The sequence below is a fragment of the Nerophis lumbriciformis genome, linkage group LG22 (assembly GCF_033978685.3).
Source record: "Nerophis lumbriciformis linkage group LG22, RoL_Nlum_v2.1, whole genome shotgun sequence".
NCBI classification, from domain to species: Eukaryota; Metazoa; Chordata; class Actinopteri; order Syngnathiformes; family Syngnathidae; genus Nerophis; species Nerophis lumbriciformis.
The window spans coordinates 34,029,959-34,051,907 of record NC_084569.2 but is presented as its reverse complement, the minus strand read 5'-3'; the positions used below and the strand labels follow the sequence as shown (position 1 = coordinate 34,051,907).

Sequence of the window (21,949 nt, the reverse complement as noted above, 5' to 3'; positions counted from 1 at the left end):
AAGAGGGGAGGAGTATATTTACAGCTAGAATTCACCAAGTCAAGTATTTTATATATATATATATATATATATATATATAAGAAATACTTGACTTTCAGTGAATTCTAGCAATAAATATATATTTATTTTATTATATATATAAATATATATGTGTGTATATATATATATATATATATATATATATATATATATATATATATATATATATATATATAAGAGAAATACTTTAATTTCAGTGTTCATTTATTTACACATATACACACACATAACACTCATCTACTCATTGTTCAGTTAAGGGTTGAATTGTCCATCCTTGTTCTATTCTCTGTCACTATTTTTCGAACCATGCTGAACACCCTCTCTGATGATGCATTGCTGTGTGGCACGCACAAAAGTGCCTTCATCAAATGCACTAGATGGCAGTATTGTCCTGTTTAAGAGTGTCACAACATTGCTGTTTACGGCAGACCAACTACTTTACGGTAGAGGAAAACACGTCACTCAGGTCTGCATGGAGCTGGAGGGGGCGTGGCCTCCAGCTCCGCCTGAATTTCAGGAGATTTTGGGGAGAAAATGTGTCCCGGGAGGTTTGCGGGAGAGGCGCTGAATTTCGGGAGTCTCCCGGAAAATCCGGGAGGGTTGGCAAGTATGTTTTAAGCTACCTTAGCCGCTAGCTTAGCGGTTAGCATTCCTTCTTGTCTGCTCCCGCTTTGCTCTTACTCAGTATGGAACATGTTTAACCTCGTCCTCCAGTGATAATACTACTTGTAAGAAATGTTGTTTATTTGCAACAATGGAGGTGGCGAGATACCCAGTTCGCTGCTATCCACCTATTAAATTATTTGACTATTTTTGTCGTTTTACGTTTTTTTTTTGCCAAATAAATATATGACTTGTTAGTCATGTAAATATAATATTTTCCACTTGACTGACATGAGGTGGGATGATTTGTAAAGAGATGTTTTTCCAACAAACTGCCAAATGTCATTTATTGCAATATCGAGCTCCCAGAAGCTGTCAAAAGACTGCGTGGGGTTCTTCAGTTTAAAGCGAGATCAATCGCCGATGCACATTTCAGCACTCACAACAAGGAGGTCCAATATGTACAGTAGATCACGCAGTCAACACTTCCAGCTTTCACCATGACAACCGCGCACTCATCCCAGAATAGCCCTCATGTGAGGAACGCTTCCCCAACGTGCAACTGCTTCTGCTCACAGCAGTGGAACACGACAGCATGTAAACAAAGCCAACAAAATGTCACCAAAGGTTGACCACAATAGTCGTTTATTTGGACTTACAGCTGATTCTTGGTTTTTTTACTCGTACTCTTGCTAGAATTCTTAAGCCAAAGTGGACACCAACGATCCTAACAACATTGAAAATGTATTGTTTTTTTTGTTTTGTTTTTAATATATTTAAAAAAAATAAAGTTGATCAGGGATTTGATGTAGGTTCTAGTCCAGAGGTGTCAAAGTCGTTTTTACTGAAGGCCACGTCGCAGTTATGTTTGGCCCCAGAGGGCCACTTCTAACATTTTTTTAATGCATTTTACAAACCCCGTTTCCATATGAAATTGTGTTAGATGTAAATATAAACGGAATACAATGATTTGCAAATAATTTTCAACCCATATTCAGTTGAATATGCTACAAAGACAACATATTTGATGTTCAAACTGATAAACATTTTTTATTTTGCAAATAATCATTAACTTTAGAATTTGATGCCAGCAACACGTGACAAAGAAGTTGGGAAAGGTGGCAATAAATACTGATAAAGTTGAGGAATGCTCATCAAACACTTATTTGGAACATCCCACAGGTGAACAGGCAAATTGGGAACAGGTGGGTGCCATGATTGGGTATAAAAGTAGATTCCATGAAATGCTCAGTCATTCACAAACAAGGATGGGGCGAGGGTCACCACTTTGTCAACAAATGCGAGAGCAAATTGTTGAACAGTTTAAGAAAAACCTTTCTCAACCAGCTATTGCAAGGAATTGAGGGATTTCACCATCTACGCTCCGTAATATCATCAAAGGGTTCAGAGAATCTGGAGAAATCACTGCACGTAAGCAGCTAAGCCCGTGACCTTTGATTCCTCAGGCTGTACTGCATCAACAAGCGACATTAGTGTGTAAAGGATATCACCACATGGGCTCAGGGACACTTCAGAAACTCACTGTCAGTAACTACAGTTGGTCGCTACATCTGTAAGTGCAAGTTAAAAGTCTCCTATGCAAGGCGAAAACCGTTTATCAACAACACCCAGAAACGCCGTCGGCTTCGCTGGGCCTGAGCTCATCTAAGATGGACTGATACAAAGTGGAAAAGTGTTCTGTGGTCTGACGAGTCCACATTTCAAATTGTTTTTGGAAACTGTGGACGTCGTGTCCTTCGGACCAAAGAGGAAAAGAACCATCCGGATTGTTATAGGCGCAAAGTTGAAAAGCCAGCATGTGTGATGGTATGGGGGTGTATTAGTGCCCAAGACATGGGTAACTTACACATGTGTGAAGGCGCCATTAATGCTGAAAGGTACATACTAGTTTTGGAGCAACATATGTTGCCATCCAAGCAACGTTACCATGGACGCCCCTGCTTATTTCAGCAAGACAATGCCAAGCCACGTGTTACATCAATGTGGCTTCATAGTAAAAGAGCGCGGGTACTAGACTGGCCTGCCTGTAGTCCAGACCTGTCTCCCATTGAAAATGTGTGGCGCATTATGAAGCCTAAAATAGCACAACGGAGACCCCCGGACTGTTGAACAACTTAAGCTGTACATCAAGCAAGAATGGGAAAGAATTCCACCTGAGAAGCTTAAAAAATGTGTCTCCTCAGTTCCCAAACGTTTACTGAGCGTTGTTAAAAGGAAAGGCCATGTAACACAGTGGTGAACATGCCCTTTCCCAACTACTTTGGCACGTGTTGCAGCCATGAAATTCTAAGTTTATTAATTATTATTTGCAAAAAAAAAAAATAAAGTTTATGAGTTTGAACATCAAATATGTTGTCTTTGTAGTGCATTCAATTGAATATGGGTTGAAAATGATTTGCAAATCATTGTATTCCGTTTATATTTACATCTAACACAATTTCCCAACTCATATGGAAACGAGGTTTGTACATTCAGGAATTGCTGAACAGATTAAGACGCCCCAAATAATAAATAACAATAATAGATGTTATTGGTTACATTTAAATAAAAAGTGTTGCAGTACAAACTAATATTTAAAACACTAAAAGAGAGTGAAAATGACTTACAGAGTACTTTAGAGCCCATTCAACAATACCGTGATATGAAATTTAAACATCGTTACATCCCTAAATATACTTTTATTTTATAGAAGAAACATTACATATTGTTCTATCATTATTTGAGTATTTAAATATGCCTATCTGATTTACTTTGTAAGGGTTTTAGTTAGGGATGTCCGATAATGGCTTTTTGCCGATATCCGATATTCCGATATTGTTCAACTCTTTAATTACCGATACCGATATCAACCGATATATGCAGTCGTGGAATTAACACATTATTATGCCTAATTTGGACAACCAGGTATGGTGAAGATAAGGTCCTTTTTAAAAAATTGTTTTAAAAAAATAAGATAAATAAATTAAAAACATTTTCTTGAATAAAAAATAAAGTAAAACAATATAAAAACAGTTACATAGAAACTAGTAATTAATGAAAATTAGTAAAATTAACTGTTAAAGGTTAGTATCATTAGTGGACCAATCATGTGTGCTTACGGACTGTATCCCTTGCAGACTGTATTGATATATAATGTAGGAACCAGAATATTAATAACAGAAAGAAACAACCCTTTTGTGTGAATGAGTGTAAATGAGGGAGGTTTTTTTTGGGATTGGTGCACTAATTGTAAGTGTATCTTGTGTTTTTTATGTTGATTTAATAAAAATAAAAAAAAATTTAAAAAACGATACCGATAATAAAAAACCGATACCGATAATTTCCGATATTACATTTTAACGCATTTATCGGCCGATAGTATCGGCAGGCCGATATTATCGGACATCTCTAGTTTTAGTGTGTTTTACAATAATGTCCAATGTGTCCAACCTGTCATGTGGTGTGGCCCAGGGTTCTGTTCTGGGGCCTGTTTTATTTTTGTTGTATCTGGTGCCGCCTGGGAGGTTGATCAGTAGTTTTAAGAATGTTTCTTATCATTTCTATGCAGATGATATTCAACGGTTATGCTCTTTCAATGATTCAGAGTTTCACTTTTTAGTTCTTGGAGTGCGTATCCTGTATTAAAACCTGGTGGTCCTCAATTTCCTCCAGATAAATTCCAACAAAACGGAAACTCTGATAATTGCTCCCGATAAAAAGATCCCCCTGATCAAGAAGTCCCTTGGTGCTCTGGGTGCATCTGTTAAAAACAGCCTCAGAAACCTTGGAGTTGTGTTTGATCAGTCAATGTCTTTGGAGGGTCACTGTCCAAAAACTGACCAAAAACTGTTTTTATCATCTCAGAAATATTTCTAGAGTGAAAAATGTGTTGTCAAAATTGGATCTGGAAATGATCATTCACGCGTTCATTCCGTCTCGCATTGACTATCGCAATTCTCTTTTCACTCTCTTCAACAAGTCAACGCTAAAGAGACTTCCGACGGTACAAAATGTGGCTGTGAGACTTTTGACCCGTGCACCCAGAACAGCCCATATCACCCCCGTTTCGTCCAGTCTTCATTGGCTTCCAGTTAAATTCTGCATTGAGTTTAAGATTTTAGTCCTGACATTCCGTGCGTTGCATGGTGGGGCCCTTCAGTACATCACTGACTTGTTATGCCCCTACTCTTCAGGGCGCAGCCTCCGGTCTTCAGGCCAGGGTCTTCTAAAGATCCCAAAAACTGGTTTTGAAACCCGTGGAGACCTGGTGTTAGAATAATTGTAAGTTATCACAAAAACTTTGTGTTACACTGAGTGTCTGGTGAGGAGACAAAAGCTGTCTTTGGAACCTACCAAGAGTAAGGCTCGTAAAACTCCAATGTGTAGGGTGGGGAAGCAAAATTAAGGTGTTCTGTTTTCTTTCATGTATGGTAATCAACAGAAAGATATTGTTCTAACCCAAGGACTTCAAAGCGGAGAGGAAGCAGGACCACACTCCCCTCCAGGCAACCTCTTCTTGAACCTCCTTTTTGAACTATTTTACGACCTCTTCTTTTGAACGGTTCGGTAACTAAAGGCAACGCTGTTTACGACCCACTTCCCTTTGGAAGTGGAAGCTTTAGTCATGTGGTCGGAGAGAGTCAAATAAAGAAGGAGGAGTACAATCTTATGCCAGAGCGTGCTGAGATACTGTCCAAGGGTACAGTGTACAGGCGACTCTCCTCAATTGAGTCCAAATTGAATTCTGTCTCTGTTTAATTATTTGCCTCGCCTTGTTTAATAGATGTCATCAGTGTTTGAACCTGACACCTGGCATTCCAGGATATAGCTCCCAGGCTCTGGAACTTGACTGTGTTGAAACTTTTAAGAAACATTTAAAAACTTCTCTTTTTAGTAAAGCTTTTAGTTAATGCATCTTTTAACTATCATATTTAATCCACTTTGTATCCTTTGTATGACGGTGCCCCTGTTGTTTTAAATTTAATTGTTGTATTACTTCACCTATGTTTTGTACAGCGCTTTGTGATTTTATCTGTAAAAAGCGCTTTTTAGATAAAATGTACTTACTTACTTACTCAATGTTATGTCATACTTGCCAACCTTAAGACCTCCGATTTCTGGAGGTGGAGGGTGGGGGCGTGGTCGGGGGCGGGGCTGGGGGCGTGGTTAAGAGGGGAGGAGTATATTGACAGCTAGAATTCACAGAGAGAGAGAGAGAGAGAGAGAGAGATATCTACATCCTGAAAATATGCAAACAAAACTATGTTTAGATAATTGATACTTCAAACTTGCATAAATAAATATTAAGGAATATAACATAACTTTGCTTCTGAGAGCTTCAAAATGTAATGAATAAAATGCTAAAGTTGTTGATAAACAAGCAATTATTTTGATAATTAAATCTGGTCATTTTAAATGAATTATTATGATAATTTAAAATCAATTATTTCAAATGTTTATTTTAATGTTTTGGCTGGATGTAATAAGGAGTCACGAAAAAATACAAATAAAAATACGATTAATTTTGATGTTTTTAGCAAAATATAGTAAAAATGTATTTAGTTTTTTTTTTTTTTAATAATAAATATATTTAATTTTAGGTAAAATAAACATAATAATACAATTTATCTCTAGTCTGGATGATTTAGTTCTTGTCACCCTGTTGTCCCCCCGTCATGAAAAAAGGCTGTCCTCACTCAGGTCCGCATGGAGCTGGAGGCGGCGTGGCTTCCAGCTCCGGCTGAAAATCGGGAGATTTTCGGGAGAATATTTGTCCCGGGAGGTTTTCGGGAGAGGCGCTGAATTTCGGGAGTCTCCCGGAAAATTCGGGAGGGTTGGCAAGTATGGGTTATGTTTGTAATTGTTATGGTTGTAGGAGGGAAATGACGGCAACAGACACCAGGGGATGGTATACCTCTAAGATGATTTATTATATATATATATATATATATATATATATATATATATATAGCATAGACAAGCAGAGAATGGAATGCGCCCTGGCTGTGACAGTAATGGGGGAAATATGTTAATGCATCTTGTATTTATGTTAGCAGGAAATGAGCAGTAAATTTTTCAAAGTGAAGTAATCAATCACAGTTTTACTGTAATTAAAATTTGAAAGGGTAATACTAACAGCCGGGAATGTTATCACGTTTAACGGTATCCGTTACATCCGTATATAGATTGAATCTCACAGTCATTGCATGAGAGCGAGTGACTCACCTCCAAACCAGCGTCCGTGATGGTGGACCTCTTGAGGCTGACGGAGCGTACGCCCTTCTTGGAGAGCGGGTAGTTGTCGATGAACTCGCAAATGTCCAGGTCTGACACGCCCACTAAGCAAAACGCCTGGAAGCCTCGCAGGGCGAAGGCCTGAAGACTGACAAACTCCTTCTCTCCGTTGGGCAACAGGGTGTAAAGCTCCTTGGCGTGCAGTATGGGTGTCACACCCTCCCAGAACTTGGGCTGGTACAGCACTTTGCGCCATGTCTTGCATACCTGCGTCAACACGCACTTTTCAGCCGTGGTGAAGTACCAGAGCAATCGGTTTAGCAGCTTCTCGTCCAGGACCAGCTGTCGCTCCAACAGGATGGGTTTGGGCAAAGTGAGAGGGGGTAGTTGCGCAGGCTCTTCAGCCCTAACAGCTGCTTCCCCGGGTTCCAGGTCGGACCCCAGAATAGAGGCCGCCGAATGTGGCATGACCGCGCTGTCCAGGTGGTGGTGGTGGTGGTAGGGTAGGGAGGATGGCGGGGGAGGCAAAATGGAGGGTACTGAAGAGGACTGGCACAGACGGTTCTTGGCAGCAGGGGTGCCTTTGGTGATGCTGGCGCTGCCCAGACCGTTGGGCTGGCTGGGGGGCAACTTCACCATCCCGTTGCGAGTCACGCAGGGAGACTTCAGCTCGCTGGGGGTGGACATGTTCAACATCGGGAACCTGGTAAAAACAGAAGACTGCAATGTGAAAATGATAGAGAAACTACACCATATTAGAGCACAGACCTAGGCACGGTACTCTAGAGTCGAGGAAGAAACAGATGTCAGAGTACTATAAAGGTGAGGAGTGGTCTTCGACTAAGGATTTTCATAATCGGATCTGATTTGTTCGATTTTCCTATCGGCGACGATCAGTCAAGGTTACGGCATTTTTAAAGAGAAATAAACAAATGTGATATGTAGTGGTGTATACTGACTGCCCACTAGGTGTCAGTAACGTACTGGATCTGCTCTAGCGCGTACAGTACAGGCCAAAAGTTTGGACACACCTTCTCATTTCAATGCGTTTTCTTTATTTTCATGGCTATTTACATTGTAGATTGTCACTGAAGGCATCAAAACTATGACACCTGTGAAGTGAAAACCATTTAAGGTGACTATCTCTTGAAGCTCATGGAGAGAATGCCAAGAGTGTGCAAAGCAGTAATCAGAGCAAAGGGTGGCTATTTTGAAGAAACTAGAATATAAAACATGTTTTCAGTTATTTCACCTTTTTTGTTAAGTACATAACTCCACATGTGTTCATTCATAGTTTTGATGCCTTCAGTGACAATCTACAATGTAAATAGTCATGAAAATAAAGAAAATATTGCATTGAATGAGGAGAAGCTGTACTGTATATACCTCAGTCTATTCAGGTGTACTGGAGAGGAGGCTACGCCGGATAGTCGAACCTCGGATTCAGGAGGAACAGTGTGGTTTTCGTCCTGGTCGTTGAACTGTGGACCAGCTCTATACTCTCGGCAGGGTCCTTGAGGGTGCATGGGAGTTTGCCCAACCAGTCTACATGTGCTTTGTGGACTTGGAGAAGGCATTCGACCGTGTACCCCGGGAAATCCTGTGGGGAGTGCTCAGAGAGTATGGGGTAACGGACTGTCTTATTGTGGCGGTCCGCTCCCTGTATAATCAGTCAGAGCTTGGTCCGCATTGCCGGCAGTAAGTCGGACCCGTTTCCAGTGAGGGTTGGACTCCGCCAAGGCTGCCCTTTGTCACCGATTCTGTTCATAACTATGGACAGAATTTCTAGGCGCAGTCAGGGCGTTGAGGGGATCTGGTTTGGTGGCTGCAGGATTAGGTCTCTGCTTTTTGCAGATGATGTGGTCCTGATGGCTTCACCTGGCCAAGATCTTCAGCTCTCACTGGATCGGTTCGCAGCCGAGTGTGAAGCGACTGGGATGAGAATCAGCACCTCCAAGTCCGAGTCCATGGTTCTCGCCCGGAAAAGGGTGGAGTGCCATCTCCGGGTTGGGGAGGAGACCCTGCCCCAAGTGGAGGAGTTTAAGTACCTCGGAGTCTTGTTCACGAGTGAGGGAAGAGTGGATCGTGAGATTGACAGGCGGATCGGTGCGGCGTCTTCAGTAATGCGGACGCTGTATCGATCCGTTGTGGTGAAGAAGGAGCTGAGCTGGAAGGCAAAGCTCTCAATTTACCGGTCGATCTACGTTCCCATCCTCACCTATGTTCATGAGTTTTGGGTTATGACCGAAAGGACAAGATCACGGGTACAAGCGGCCGAAATGAGTTTCCTCCACCGGGTGACGGGTCTCTCCCTTAGAGATAGGGTGAGAAGCTCTGTCATCCGGGAGGAGCTCAAAGTAAAGCCGCTGCTCCTCCCTCCACATCGAGAGGAGCCAGATGAGGTGGTTCGGGCATCTGGTCAGAATGCCACCCAAGCGCCTCCTTAGGGAGGTGTTTAGGGCATGTCCAACCGGTAGGAGGCCACGGGGAAGACCCAGGACACGTAGGGAATATTATCTCTCCCGGCTGGCCTGGGAACGTCTCGGGATCCCCCGGGAGGAGCTGGACCAAGTGGCTGGGGAGAGGGAAGTCTGGGCTTCCCTGCTTAGGCTGCTGCCCCCGCGACCGGACCTCGGATAAGCGGAAGAAGATGGATGGATGTATATACCTGAATATTCCAAGTTAATTAAATATACTTATAAAATCAATATAGTCTTTCATGACAGGAAACAAAACAAAGATCTGAGTTGCGACTTTTTTCACCCCAAAAAAAGGCTAAACCACGATTTGCGTGGTTCTCGGCTGGCACCGCACTAAGGGTAAGTAAGAAAGGGTACAGAGTTCGGTACTTTTATAGGCACTGACCAAATTCTGTAGTTCGTACCAGCCGGGTATCGATCCGATCCGCTGATCCTCCCGGGAATCTTCCAAATGCCAGCCAGCCAGCCAAACGAGTGCTGGCCCAGTCACATAACATGTGCGGCTTCTGCACGCACCCACAATAGAATGCAACGCATACTTCATCAACAGCGATACAGGTCACACTGAGGGTAGCCGAATAAAAAACTTTAACACTGTTAGAAATATACCCCACATTGTGAATCCACACCAAACCAGAACCCTTTGCAGCACTAACTCTTCCAGGACGCTACAAGGTGTGTGTGTGGTAGGGGGGGGTTTGGTGGTAGCGGGGGTGTATTTTGTAGCGTCCCGGAAGAGTTAGTGCTGCAAAGGATTCTGGGTATTTGTTCTGTTGTGTTTATGTTGTGTTACGGTGCGGATGTTCTCCCGAAAAGTGTTTGTCATTCTTGTTTGGTGTGGATTCACAGTGTGGCGTATATTTCTAACAGTGTTCAAGTTGTTTATACTGGCACCCTCAGTGCAACCTGTATCGCTGTTGATGAAGTATGCGTTTGCATTCGCTCGTGTGTGCGTACAGAAGCCGCACATATCTTGTGACTGGGTCTGAACGATGTTAGGATGATGAAAAGCGGACTTGACGACAGCTCGTAGAGTACGGTAAAGGTTAATTTGTTCAACTTTGGCCCGCGGCTTTGTTCAGTTTTAAATTTTGGCCCACTCTGTATTTGAGTTTGACACCCCTGCGTTAGATTGTTAGTATGGACATCGACTTTTATATAACAAGCTACATATTGAATGAAAGGTAATTACTGTAATTTTACATGAATTTGAAAGTAATTTAAGAAAACAGAAAATGCTATGTATTATTAATTTGGTATTTTTCTGTAAAAAAAAAATAGAAATATACATAGTTTGTCATTACTGGCATATTACGTAAAATAACAGGTGGATTGTTTATTTACAGATAATGTCTTCAATTCTACAGTTTTATAAGCTATTTAAAAAAAATAGAAAAATTACAGTAGAAATTTAGAGTAAATTAACCATAAAAATAGGATTTTTTTACAATGTACCTCTCTTTGTTTCTAATGTATATCTTCTGCTGGATCTACTCTCTATTTTATGCTGCCCTTTTTTCTTTTTTTTTGCGGCAACTGTTACATATACTGTAATATTGTGCATGGTAATTGGGATTTGTTATATATTGTATATATTATATACAAATATAATATATCAGTATATATTATATACAGTATATAAAATATGTAAATATTACATTTTTGTTTTATTTTATATTTGCTACTATGGTAGATTTTTAATCTACTTAATACCTGCATTATCCTTTCCATCCTCACCCTTTCCATCCATCCATCCATTTTCTACCGCTTGTCCCTTTTGGGGTCGCGGGGGGTGCTGGAGCCTATCTCAGCTACAATCGGGCGGAAGGCGGGGTACACCCTGGACAAGTCGCCACCTCATCGCAGGGCCAACACAGATAGACAGACAACATTCACACTCACATTCACACACTAGGGCCAATTTAGTGTTGCCAATCAACCTATCCCCAGGTGCATGTCTTTGGAGGTGGGAGGAAGCCGGAGTACCCGGAGGGAACCCACGCAGTCACGGGGAGAACATGCAAACTCCACACAGAAAGATCCCGAGCCCGGGATTGAACTCAGGACTACTCAGGACCTTCGTATTGTGAGGCACATGCACTAACCCCTGTGTTACCCTTTCCATCCTTTTGAAACTGAGCTACTGTGTGGAACAATTTCCCTTGTGGATCAATAAAGTCTGAGTCTGTATCAATTCCCAGGTACCAGGCATTGGTACCGTATCGGTTCAAATGTCAACGGGACCCATCCCTGACCGAGAGGACCTCCAATTTGACTAAAAAGTAGGGATGTTCGATAATATCGGCGATATTATCGGCCAATAAATGCTTTAAAATGTAATATCGGAAATTATCGGTATCTGCTTCAAAATGATCGGTATCGTTTTCAAAAAGTAAAATGTATTACTTTTTAAAACGCCTCTGTGTACACAGACGTAGTAGGGAGAAGTACTGCCTTTACGTGCCGGCCCAGTCACATTACATCTACGGCTTTTCACACACTCACAAGCGAATGCAGTGCATATTTAGTCAACAGCCATACAGGTCACACTGAGGGTGGCCGTATAAACAACTATAACACTGTTACAAATATGCGCCACACTGTGAACCCACACCAAACAAGAATGACAAACACATTTCGGGAGAACATCCGCACCATAACACAACATAAACACGGCAGAACAAATACCCAGAAACCCTTGCAGCACGAACTCTTCCGGGACGCTACAATATACAACCCCCGCTACCCCCTTAAATCCCCAACCCCACCCACCTCAACCTCTTCATGCTCTCTCAGGGAGAGCATGTCCCAAATTCCAAGCTGCTGTTTTGAGGCATGTTAAAAAAAAAATAATGCACTTTGTGACTTCAATAATAAATATGGCAGTGCCATGTTGGCACTTTTCTCCATAACTTGAGTTGATTTATTTTGGAAAACCTTGTTACATTGTTTAATGCATCCAGCGGGGCATCACAACAAAATTAGGCATAATAATGTGTTAATTCCACAACTGTATATATCTGTATCTGTATCGGTTGATATCGGTATTGGTAATTAAGAGATGGACAATATCGGATTATTGGCAAAAAAGCCTTTATCGGACATCTCTACTAAAAAGAGCAAGTAAGAGTCATAACAAAGTTTTCATACTGTATGTAAACCAGTGAAAGGATCGTTACCATTGTAAAAAGGAGCGCTACACCTGCCAACCAAGGCGGTGTGTCCCGGCCCGTGTCCAATTTCGAGAGGGCTACACATGTAGGGACAGCATTCACAAAATATTCTTCCATAATTCCGTAGACAATTAGAGATGCACAGCCGGCTGATTACGTGACGTCACGCCAGGAAGCAGCGATCGCTCTGTGATGACAGCCGGGATTGAAAGCCGATGTGAATCATCCAAGAACTATTTGTCTGCTCACAGGAGTCTTTTGCTCAAATTCAAAGACGACATGATGAAAGCAATCGATCTATCCTCCCAACACACCTGCTGTCAGCAAATACTCACCTCGCCTTTTAATGGGGTTTGATATCAGACAAATCTTCGACTATTTAAAGACCAGCCCTTGAACGGATCCATACACTCTCAAGAAGACGACTTTCTGGTCAACCTCACTTCTTTCTACACTCGCAACGAGTAAAAGTACAAAAGCATGGCGGCACATCGTTTCTTCACACCTGTTTGTTACATAAATTAGTAGGGATGTCCGATATTATCGGCCGATAAATGCTTTAAAATGTAATATCGGAAATTATCGGTATCGGCTTCTTAATTATCGGTATCGGTTTCTAAAAGTGTGTACACGGACGTAGGGAGAGGTACAGAGTGCCAATAAACCTTAAAGGCATTTCCTTTGCGTGCGTGCCGTCCGAGTCACGAATTAATACAAGGCATACTTGCTCAACAGCCATACAGGTCACACTGAGGGTGGCCGTATAAACAACTTGAACACTGTTACAAATGTGCGCCACACTGTGAACCCACACCAAACAAGAATGACAAACACATTTCGGGAGAACATCCGCACAGTAACACAACATAAACACAACAGAACAAATACCCAGAATCCCTTGCAGTTCTAACTCTTCCAGGATGATACAATACAAACCCACCCCCGCTATCCTCTACCACCACCCACCCCAACCCCGCCCACCTCAACCTCCTTATAGTCTCTCTCAGGGAGAGCACGTCCCAAATTCCAAGCTTCTGTTTGGATAGATAGATAGTACTTTATTGATTCCTTCAGGAGAGTTCCCTCAGGAAAATAAAAATTCCAGCAGCAGTGTACAGAATTGAGATCGAAATTTAAAAAGTAAAAAGTAAATAATGGGGGTATAAATGGAAACAGAATAGAAAAATATTACAATAAAAATAAAAAGCAACAATGAGAATAAAAATATAACAGTAAAATAAGAATATAACAAGAGAAGCTAGGCAGTAGTGACCATGTTATGAAAAAGTATTGCACTGTTATTGTTTTGAGGCATGTTAAAAAAAAAAAAATGCACTTTGTGACTTCAATAATAAATATGGCAGTGCCATGTTGGCATTTTTTTCCATAACTTGAGTTGATTTATTTTTGGAAAACCTTGTTACATTGTTTAATGCATCCAGCGGGGCATCACAACAAAATTAGGCATAATAATGTGTTAATTCCACAACTGTATGTATCTGTATCGGTTGATATCGGTATTGGTCATTAAGAGATGGACAATATCGGAATATCGGCAAAAAAGCCTTTATCGGACATCTCTACTAAAAATGAGTAAGTAAGAGTCATAACAAAGTTTTCATATTGTATGTTAAGTTACAGTTAACATCAAGGGTTGGAATTGGGGGTTAAATCACCAAAAATGATTCCCGGGCGCGGCAACGCTGCTGCCCACTGCTCCCCTCACCTCCCAGGGGGTAATCAAGGGGATGGGTCAAATGCAGAGGACAAATTTCACCACACCTAGTGTGTGTGTGACAATCATTGGTTCTTTAACTTTAACACGCCGCGGTGTACACGGACGTAGGGAGAGGTACAGAGTGCCAATAAACCTTAAAGGCATTTCCTTTGCGTGCGTGCCGTCGGAGTCACAAATTAATGCAATGCATACTTGCTCAATAGCCATACAGGCCACACTGAGGGTGGCCGTATAAACAACTTGAACACTGTTACAAATATGCGCCACACTGTGAACCCACACCAAACAAGAATGACAAACACATTTCGGGAGAACATCCGCACCGTAACACAACATAAACACAACAGAACAAATACCCAGAATCCCTCGCAGTACTAACTCTTCCGGGACGCTACAATATACACCCCCCCCCGCTATCCCCTACCCCCCACCCCCACCCCAACCCCGCCCACCTCAACCTCCTTATAGTCTCTCTCAGGGAGAGCATGTCCCAAATTCCAAGCTGCTGTTTGGATAGATAGATAGATAGTACTTTATTGATTCCTTCAGGAGAGTTCCCTCAGGAAAATTAAAATTCCAGCAGCAGTGTACAGAATTGAGATCGAAATTTAAAAAGTAAAAAGTAAATAATGGGGGTATAAATGGAAACAGAATAGAAAAATATCACAATAAGAATAAAAATAAAAAGCAACAATGAGAATAAAAATATAACAGTAAAATAAGAATATAACAAGAGAAACTAGGCAGTAGTGACCATGTTATGAAAAAGTATTGCACTGTTATTGTTTTGAGGCATGTTAAAAAAAAATAATGCACTTTGTGACTTCAATAATAAATATGGCAGTGCCATGTTGGCACTTTTTTCAATAACTTGAGTTGATTTATTTTTGGAAAACCTTGTTACATTGTTTAATGCATCCAGCGGGGCATCACAACAAAATTAGGCATAATAATGTGTTAATTCCATGACTGTATATATCGGTATCGGTTGATATTGGAATCAGTAATTAAAAGAGTTGGACAATATCGGATATCGGTAAAAAAGCCATTATCGGACATCTCTATAAATTAGGCATTCTGCCATGAAAGACAATGTTGGACTGACAGTATCAGTGCCCATTATCTGCGTCGTCCAGCAAATCCCTTACAACATACTTGATATAATGTATCAAATTAGCTTCTGCAGTTGCTCTATTTTTCCTTGTCAAACATTTTCTGCAGTCGCTATAATGGCGAAACTTCATTTTCAATACGCAAAGCTACGAGGACTCTTTTAAAGTACAGTACAGGCCAAAAGTTTGGACACACCTTCTCATTCGATGCATTTTCTTTATTTTCATGACTATTTACATTGTAGATTGTCACTGAAGGCATCAAAACTACGTGTGGAGTTATGTACTTAACAAAAAAAAGGTGAAATAACTGAAAACATGTTTTATATTCTAGTTTCTTCAAAATAGCCACCCTTTGCTCTGATTACCGTATTTTTCCGAGTATAAGTCGCTCCGGAGTATAAGTCGCACCGGCCGAAAATGCATAATAAAGAAGGATAAAAACATATATAAGTCGCACTGGAGTGAGTATAAGTCGCATTTTTGGGGGAAATGTATTTGATAAAAGCCAACACCAAGAATAGACATTTGAAAGGCAATTTAAAATAAATAAAGAATAGTGAACAACAGGCTGAATAAGTGTACGTTATATGAGGCATAAATAACCAACTGAGAACGTGCCTGGTATGTTAATGTAACATATTATGGTAAGAGTCATTCAAATAACTATAACATATAGAACATGCTATACGTTTACCAAACAATCTGTCACTCCTAATCGCTAAATCGAGCTCGCGTCGTTAGCGTGCGAGAATATGCTAACACGTTTCCAAGTGTCCGTGTTAGTATTAACTTAGAATGGCATTCTTTTCACAGTGGACTTATGGAGTCTGTTTAGCTGATTGGAGAGCCAGCTTCCGCAGCTAGTGGATCCATGACGATGACTTCTGTTTTGTTTGATCATCTGTTTTACTGCCTTGCGAGAGGCACCGTTTGGAAACAATTAAGGTATGTAAAAAAACATTTACAGAATCTTTCGTTTTTGGTATACATCTGCGACTGATATATGTAAGATATTTATTTCTTCTAAAATTCGGTGGGTTTGGCCTCAATACCGGTGCACTCTAAAGTCTGGAAATGATGGTGTATCTCTGCTAACACTTTTTTTTTTATATTTGTCAACAGTTTAGCCTTGGTGCAGGTCAGTGGCAGTCAAGTTACTTTAGACGGACATGTTCAGGTGGAGTTTCTTAAATGCCTCAAATGTCCGGCATTTTGAGTTAGGGTTGCGTGTATTTTCAATGTACGTCCAGGGTTAAGAAGGGGTTAAAAACAAAACAAAATGTGAAGGTGTGCGCACGCAGCAACATTCTTGAGGGAGGGGCAGAGACAGAGAGCGAGAGAGCGAGACAGTGGAGAGACAGACAGGACACAAGAGAGAAGCCGAAACGTAAATGCAACTTCACGGATGATTTGCGGGAAAAGTATGTGTGTTTTGGTCTTGGCCGTGACACATGGGTAGCAGAATGCACTGTGTGCAAAGCAGGAAGGTATATATCTGTGGCAAATAAAGATCTACAAGCCCATATGGACACTACAAAGCACAAAACAGCTGTGCAGGGCGAGAGCTCGTCTGCTGTTTTTTCGTTTAAATTGAATTAACTTGTTTTGAGGCATTATTTATGTTTAGATTATATACAAGAGGTTATTTTGAATATTTCTACCTCTGCACTTTTTTTCCAAAACTGTGAATGTTACAGAATATAAGTGTGACTTATTTTGTTGTACTGTCAAGCAGTGTTGGCGTTAACACACTTTTTGTGTCTTTTTAACGCATTGGAAACAGAAAGGACGCAGATTTTTATTTTTTATTTTTTATTTTTTTAACATTTGGGGTATTTTAAAGGCCCACGGCACATTCTAAAAATACTATTAAAATAAACAAAAATATAACAAAAGTGAAATAAAAAAGCTTAAAGGTGAAATGTAATTTAGAAAAAGTTGCAATGTTGACTAATAAAACAAAGCTGTTTTTTTTCTTCTTTCAAACTGTCATTGCTCAAAACATAATATTGAATCAAAATCAATGTTATTATGAATTATTGACCTATCCAAGGTTCCCATTACTTCACATCAAATATTCCACTTTGAAAAATATTTTTGGTGGAAGATTTTGCATATTTTTTTGCCATAGAAAACATAGTTTTGTTTGACAAAAAAGGGCGGAAAACAAACAAACAAAAAAACAACATAAAAACAACGAAAACATTTTGAAATGAGGAATAGATGTGAAGTTGATGTAGACTCCAGAGATTTAGGCGTTAAATATAAAATGTATGTATGCCCTGGCACACCATTATCATCATTTCATGACCCAAGCAAAACACTTTTTACACTTTTATACTGAATAAATACACCTACAACTTATTAAATAAAAACATACCAGCAGTGGTAAAGTTTAGATCCATGAAGGAAAGAAGAAAGTGAATGAATGTTTATAACTGATTACATTTACATATGTATACACATTTGTTTTCTTTTTTTAATCATTTTTTTAATGAATGAAGTAACGTTTATGACAACCTTTTTCCACAACACAATATAGAATGTGAGATATAACAGGATAATGCATACGTTTATCATTTGTTTTCAAAACGCTTACAAAAAAGTGGGACCCCAAAAATGTACTGTGGGACCCCATTTTTTGGACTTGGGACCCCATTTTGAAAATTCCTAGCGCCAACACTGCTGTCAACAGAGGAGAAAAAAATGCTTTATTTAAATAAATATATTATTTATAAAGCAAGTTGGAGTATCATTGGCAAATGTTCACCTAGTCCCGGCCTTGGCATGCATATATGTGTCCTCTTTTTGGGATTTCACAATATGGTCAGCCTAAGTTACTTGCATGTGGACCCGTCGACATTACTCGGATTGGCTGTCTCATATTGAACCACTCAATACATAACCAAAAATAGCCATTTCCTGCACATTTTACTTGTGACTTTGTTCAAAGAGATTGGACAATAATGAAGTTTTTTTTTTTAAGTCTGTTGATGCATATTAATGCATTTGTGGAAAACAGCTGAAAAGTCGATAGAAGAAAGGATCAAACGATGAAATAGAAAAATGATCAGCAATGCATAAATCAACAATATCGTTTTCCTGTCGTTATTGATTGATTAGGAAGGGAACTACACTGCAAAAAGTCAGTGTTCAAAAACAAGAAAAATTAAAGCTGCAAGCAGCGATGGACGGGACCGACTTTGACGGCACATAAAATCCAAACCGGAGCAGTAATTCAAACTCTTTCGTCAACTTTTAATCAGAAGGGTACAATCTCTCTCCTGTGCTAGTTTGAAGCCGACACGACAAACGAGGAGATAATGTTTAAAAAAAGGTGACTGTTTTTAACCCAACTTTTATTTTGAAGGGGGAATTGCAAACTTCCTGTTGATTTTTGCTGGGGGTTCTCAATGAATGAAATGTAGGTCTAAGGGAGACCTACGTAGAGGTTTTTGTTTCATGTCTCTACGACATTCCTACTGGAAGTTACAGGCAGTTTTGTCTATTTTCATCTAAGAGCAGCTTTGTCTGTTTTATTCCTAGGGGACGCTAGAGCGCAATTTTGAGTTTTGGGGTTTGCTTTTTTTTATTAGATCGCAATTATCGCCAGTCCTGATGTGTGTGTCCAGTTTGGTGAGTTTTGAAGCATGTTAAGGGGGTCAAATTACAGCTCAAAAAGGCAAAAGTGACTGTTTTTAGGAACTTTTTGTTTTGAAAGGGGAATTGCCAACTTCCTGTTGATTTTTGCTGAAAGATGTCATTGTATGAAATCTAGGTCTAAGTGAGACCTACATAGAGGTTTTTGTTTCATGTCTCTACGACATTCCTACTGGAAGTTACAGGCAGTTTTGACTGTGTTTTTTCCTAGGGAGCGCCAGAGCGCAATTTTGAGTTTTGGGGTTTGGTTTTTTGATTAGATTGCAATTTTCGCCAGTCCTGATGTGTGTGTCAAATTTGGTGAGTTTTGAAGCATGTTAAGGGGGTCAAATTACAGCTCAAAGAGGCGGCGGTATAATAATAATAATAAAACCTTACAATTACAATAGGGTCCTCTGTCCCAAAGGGACATTGCATTGCGGTCCTTAAAAAATACAAAAATGAGGGGTATTTTGTTTGAACTAAGCAAAATTATCTGCCAATAGAACAAGAAAATTCAGCTTGTCAAGACTTTCCAAAACAAGTCAAATTAGCTAACCTCAATGAACCCAAAAATACCTTAAAATAAGTATATTCTCACTAATAACAAGTGCACTTTTCTTGGTAGAAAAAAAAATTAGACCTTTTTGCTCAATATGTTGAAAAATATTCCTAAATTAAGTAAATGCTAGTGCCATTATCTTGACATAATGATACATGATTTTTTTTTTCATGCTTGAAGTAAGAAATGATTACTTTAAAAAAAGTAGTTTTATACTTGTGAGTGTTGATGACACAGCTTTGCAACACTTGATATTCTAGTTTCAAGCATGTTTTACTCAATATAGGTCATCAAATCTCAGCAACAAGGCCAAAACACTTAAAACAAGTAAAACACTCTAACATAAAATCTGCTTAGTGAGAAGAATTATCTTATCAGACAGAAAATAAGCAAATATCACCCTTATTTGAGATATTTAATCTTACTTGGATTTCAGTTTTTTGCAGTGTACCCAAAATGTCTGCACGCCAGGCTTCTTTCTGGACAGGAGCTAGACCAGGGATAGGGAACCTATGGCTCTAGAGCCAGATGTGGCTCTTTTGATGACTGCATCTGGCTCTCAGATAAATCTTAGCTGACATTGCTTAACACGATAAGTAATGAATAGTTCCGCTGGTAATCACAGTGTTCAAAATAACGTTGAAAAGAGAAAATATTCTCATGCATTTTAATCCATTCATTCGTTTTCTACCGCACCTGTTCAAGAAGTCGCATTGATGTTAAGAAGTATTTTATTTATTATTGGTTAGCTTCAGAATTATGTTAAAGTTAAAGCTAAAGTACCACTAATAGTCACACACACACTAGGTGTGGTGAAATCATACTTGCCAACCCTCCCGGATTTTCCGGGAGACTCCCGAAATTCAGCGCCTCTCCCGAAAACCTCCCGGGACAAATTTTCTTCCGAAAATCTCCCGAAATTCAAGCGGACTCAGGTCCATGAGGACCTGAGTCCGCTAACCCACAACATAAACAGCATACCTGCCCAATTGGGGCGGCATGGCGTAGTGGGTAGAGCAACCGTGCCAGAAACCTGAGGGTTGCAGGTTTGCTCCCCGCCTCTTACCATCCAAAAATCGCTGCCGTTGTGTCCTTGGGCGGGACACTTCACCCTTTGCCCCCGGTGCCACTCACACCGGTGAATTGAATGATGAATGATAGGTGGTGGTCGGAGGGGCCGTTGGCGCAAATTGCAGCCACGCTTCCGTCAGTCTACCCTAGGGCAGCTGTGGCTATGAAAGTAGCTTACCACCACCAGGTGTGAATGATTGATGGGTTCTACATGTAAAGCGACTTTGGGTACTTAGAAAAGCGCTATATAAATCCCAGTTATTATTATTATTAATAACGTTATAACTGTAGAATGATGGAGGGCGAGTTCTTGGTTTCTTATGTGGGTTTATTGTTAGGCAGTTTCATTAACGTCCTCCCAGCGCGGCAACAACACACAACAACAGCAGTCACGTTTTTGTATACCGTAAAGCAGTTCGTCTGCCGTAAACAGCAATGTTGTGACACTCTTAACTTGACAATACTGCCATCTAGTGCATTTGATGAAAGCCACACAGAATGCATCATCAGAGGTGTTCATGCAGCATGATTCGAAAAATAGTGACAAGAGAATAGAACAAGGATGGACAATTCAACCCTACTAATACTACTACTCATCTACTCAACAATGAGTAGATGAGTGTTATGTGTGTGTGTATATGTGTAAATAAATGAACACTGAAATTCAAGTACTTATTATATATATATATATATATATATATATATATATATATATATAATTTATGAAATACTTGACTTGGTGAATTCTAGCTGTAAATATACTCCTCCCGTTTTAGCCACGCCCTCAACCACGCCCCCGTCCCACCCCGACCACGCCCACCCCCACCCCTCTCCCCCCACCTCCCGAAATCGGAGGTCTCAAGGTTGGCAAGTATGGGTGAAATTGTCCTCTGCATTTGACCCATCCCCTTGTTCCATCCCCTGGGAGGTGAGGGGAGCAGTGAGCAGCAGCGGTAGCCACGCTCAACAGTTATTCAAAAGAAAAAGAGATTTAAAAATGTTAGTCTTACTTAAAAATGCACGCATTTAGTTGTATTCGGTGTTACAAAATATTATATGGCTCTCACGGGAATACATTTTGAAATATTTGGCTTTCATGGCTCTCTCAGCCAAAAAGGTTCCCGACCCCTGAGCTAGATGCTCTGCTGAAGTGTAAATGAAGGACTGCCCATGGCCTCATCTCGCCGGTTCTCTCTGATCTCACTGTGTCAGCATCAGGAGGAGGAGGCTCTCAGGCTCCAACTGATCAGTTACGTAAGCCTCTGACTTTTAGGGCTTCACATACAACAGCATCC

At 40.4% G+C, this 21,949-nt stretch overlaps 1 protein-coding gene across 2 annotated transcripts in view; it reads right to left on the bottom strand.

Moving 5' to 3' along the window:
• Positions 1 to 21,949, bottom strand: part of fbxl16 (F-box and leucine-rich repeat protein 16) — a 101,258-nt gene that overhangs the window by 31,958 nt on the left and 47,351 nt on the right. For both annotated transcript variants that reach the window (XM_061973775.2, XM_061973774.2), the window contains exon 2: positions 6,868 to 7,579. In XM_061973775.2, coding sequence (XP_061829759.2) covers positions 6,868 to 7,572 — 705 coding nt within the window. In that variant the 5' untranslated portion in view covers positions 7,573 to 7,579. The remainder of the gene's footprint in view (positions 1 to 6,867; positions 7,580 to 21,949) is intronic.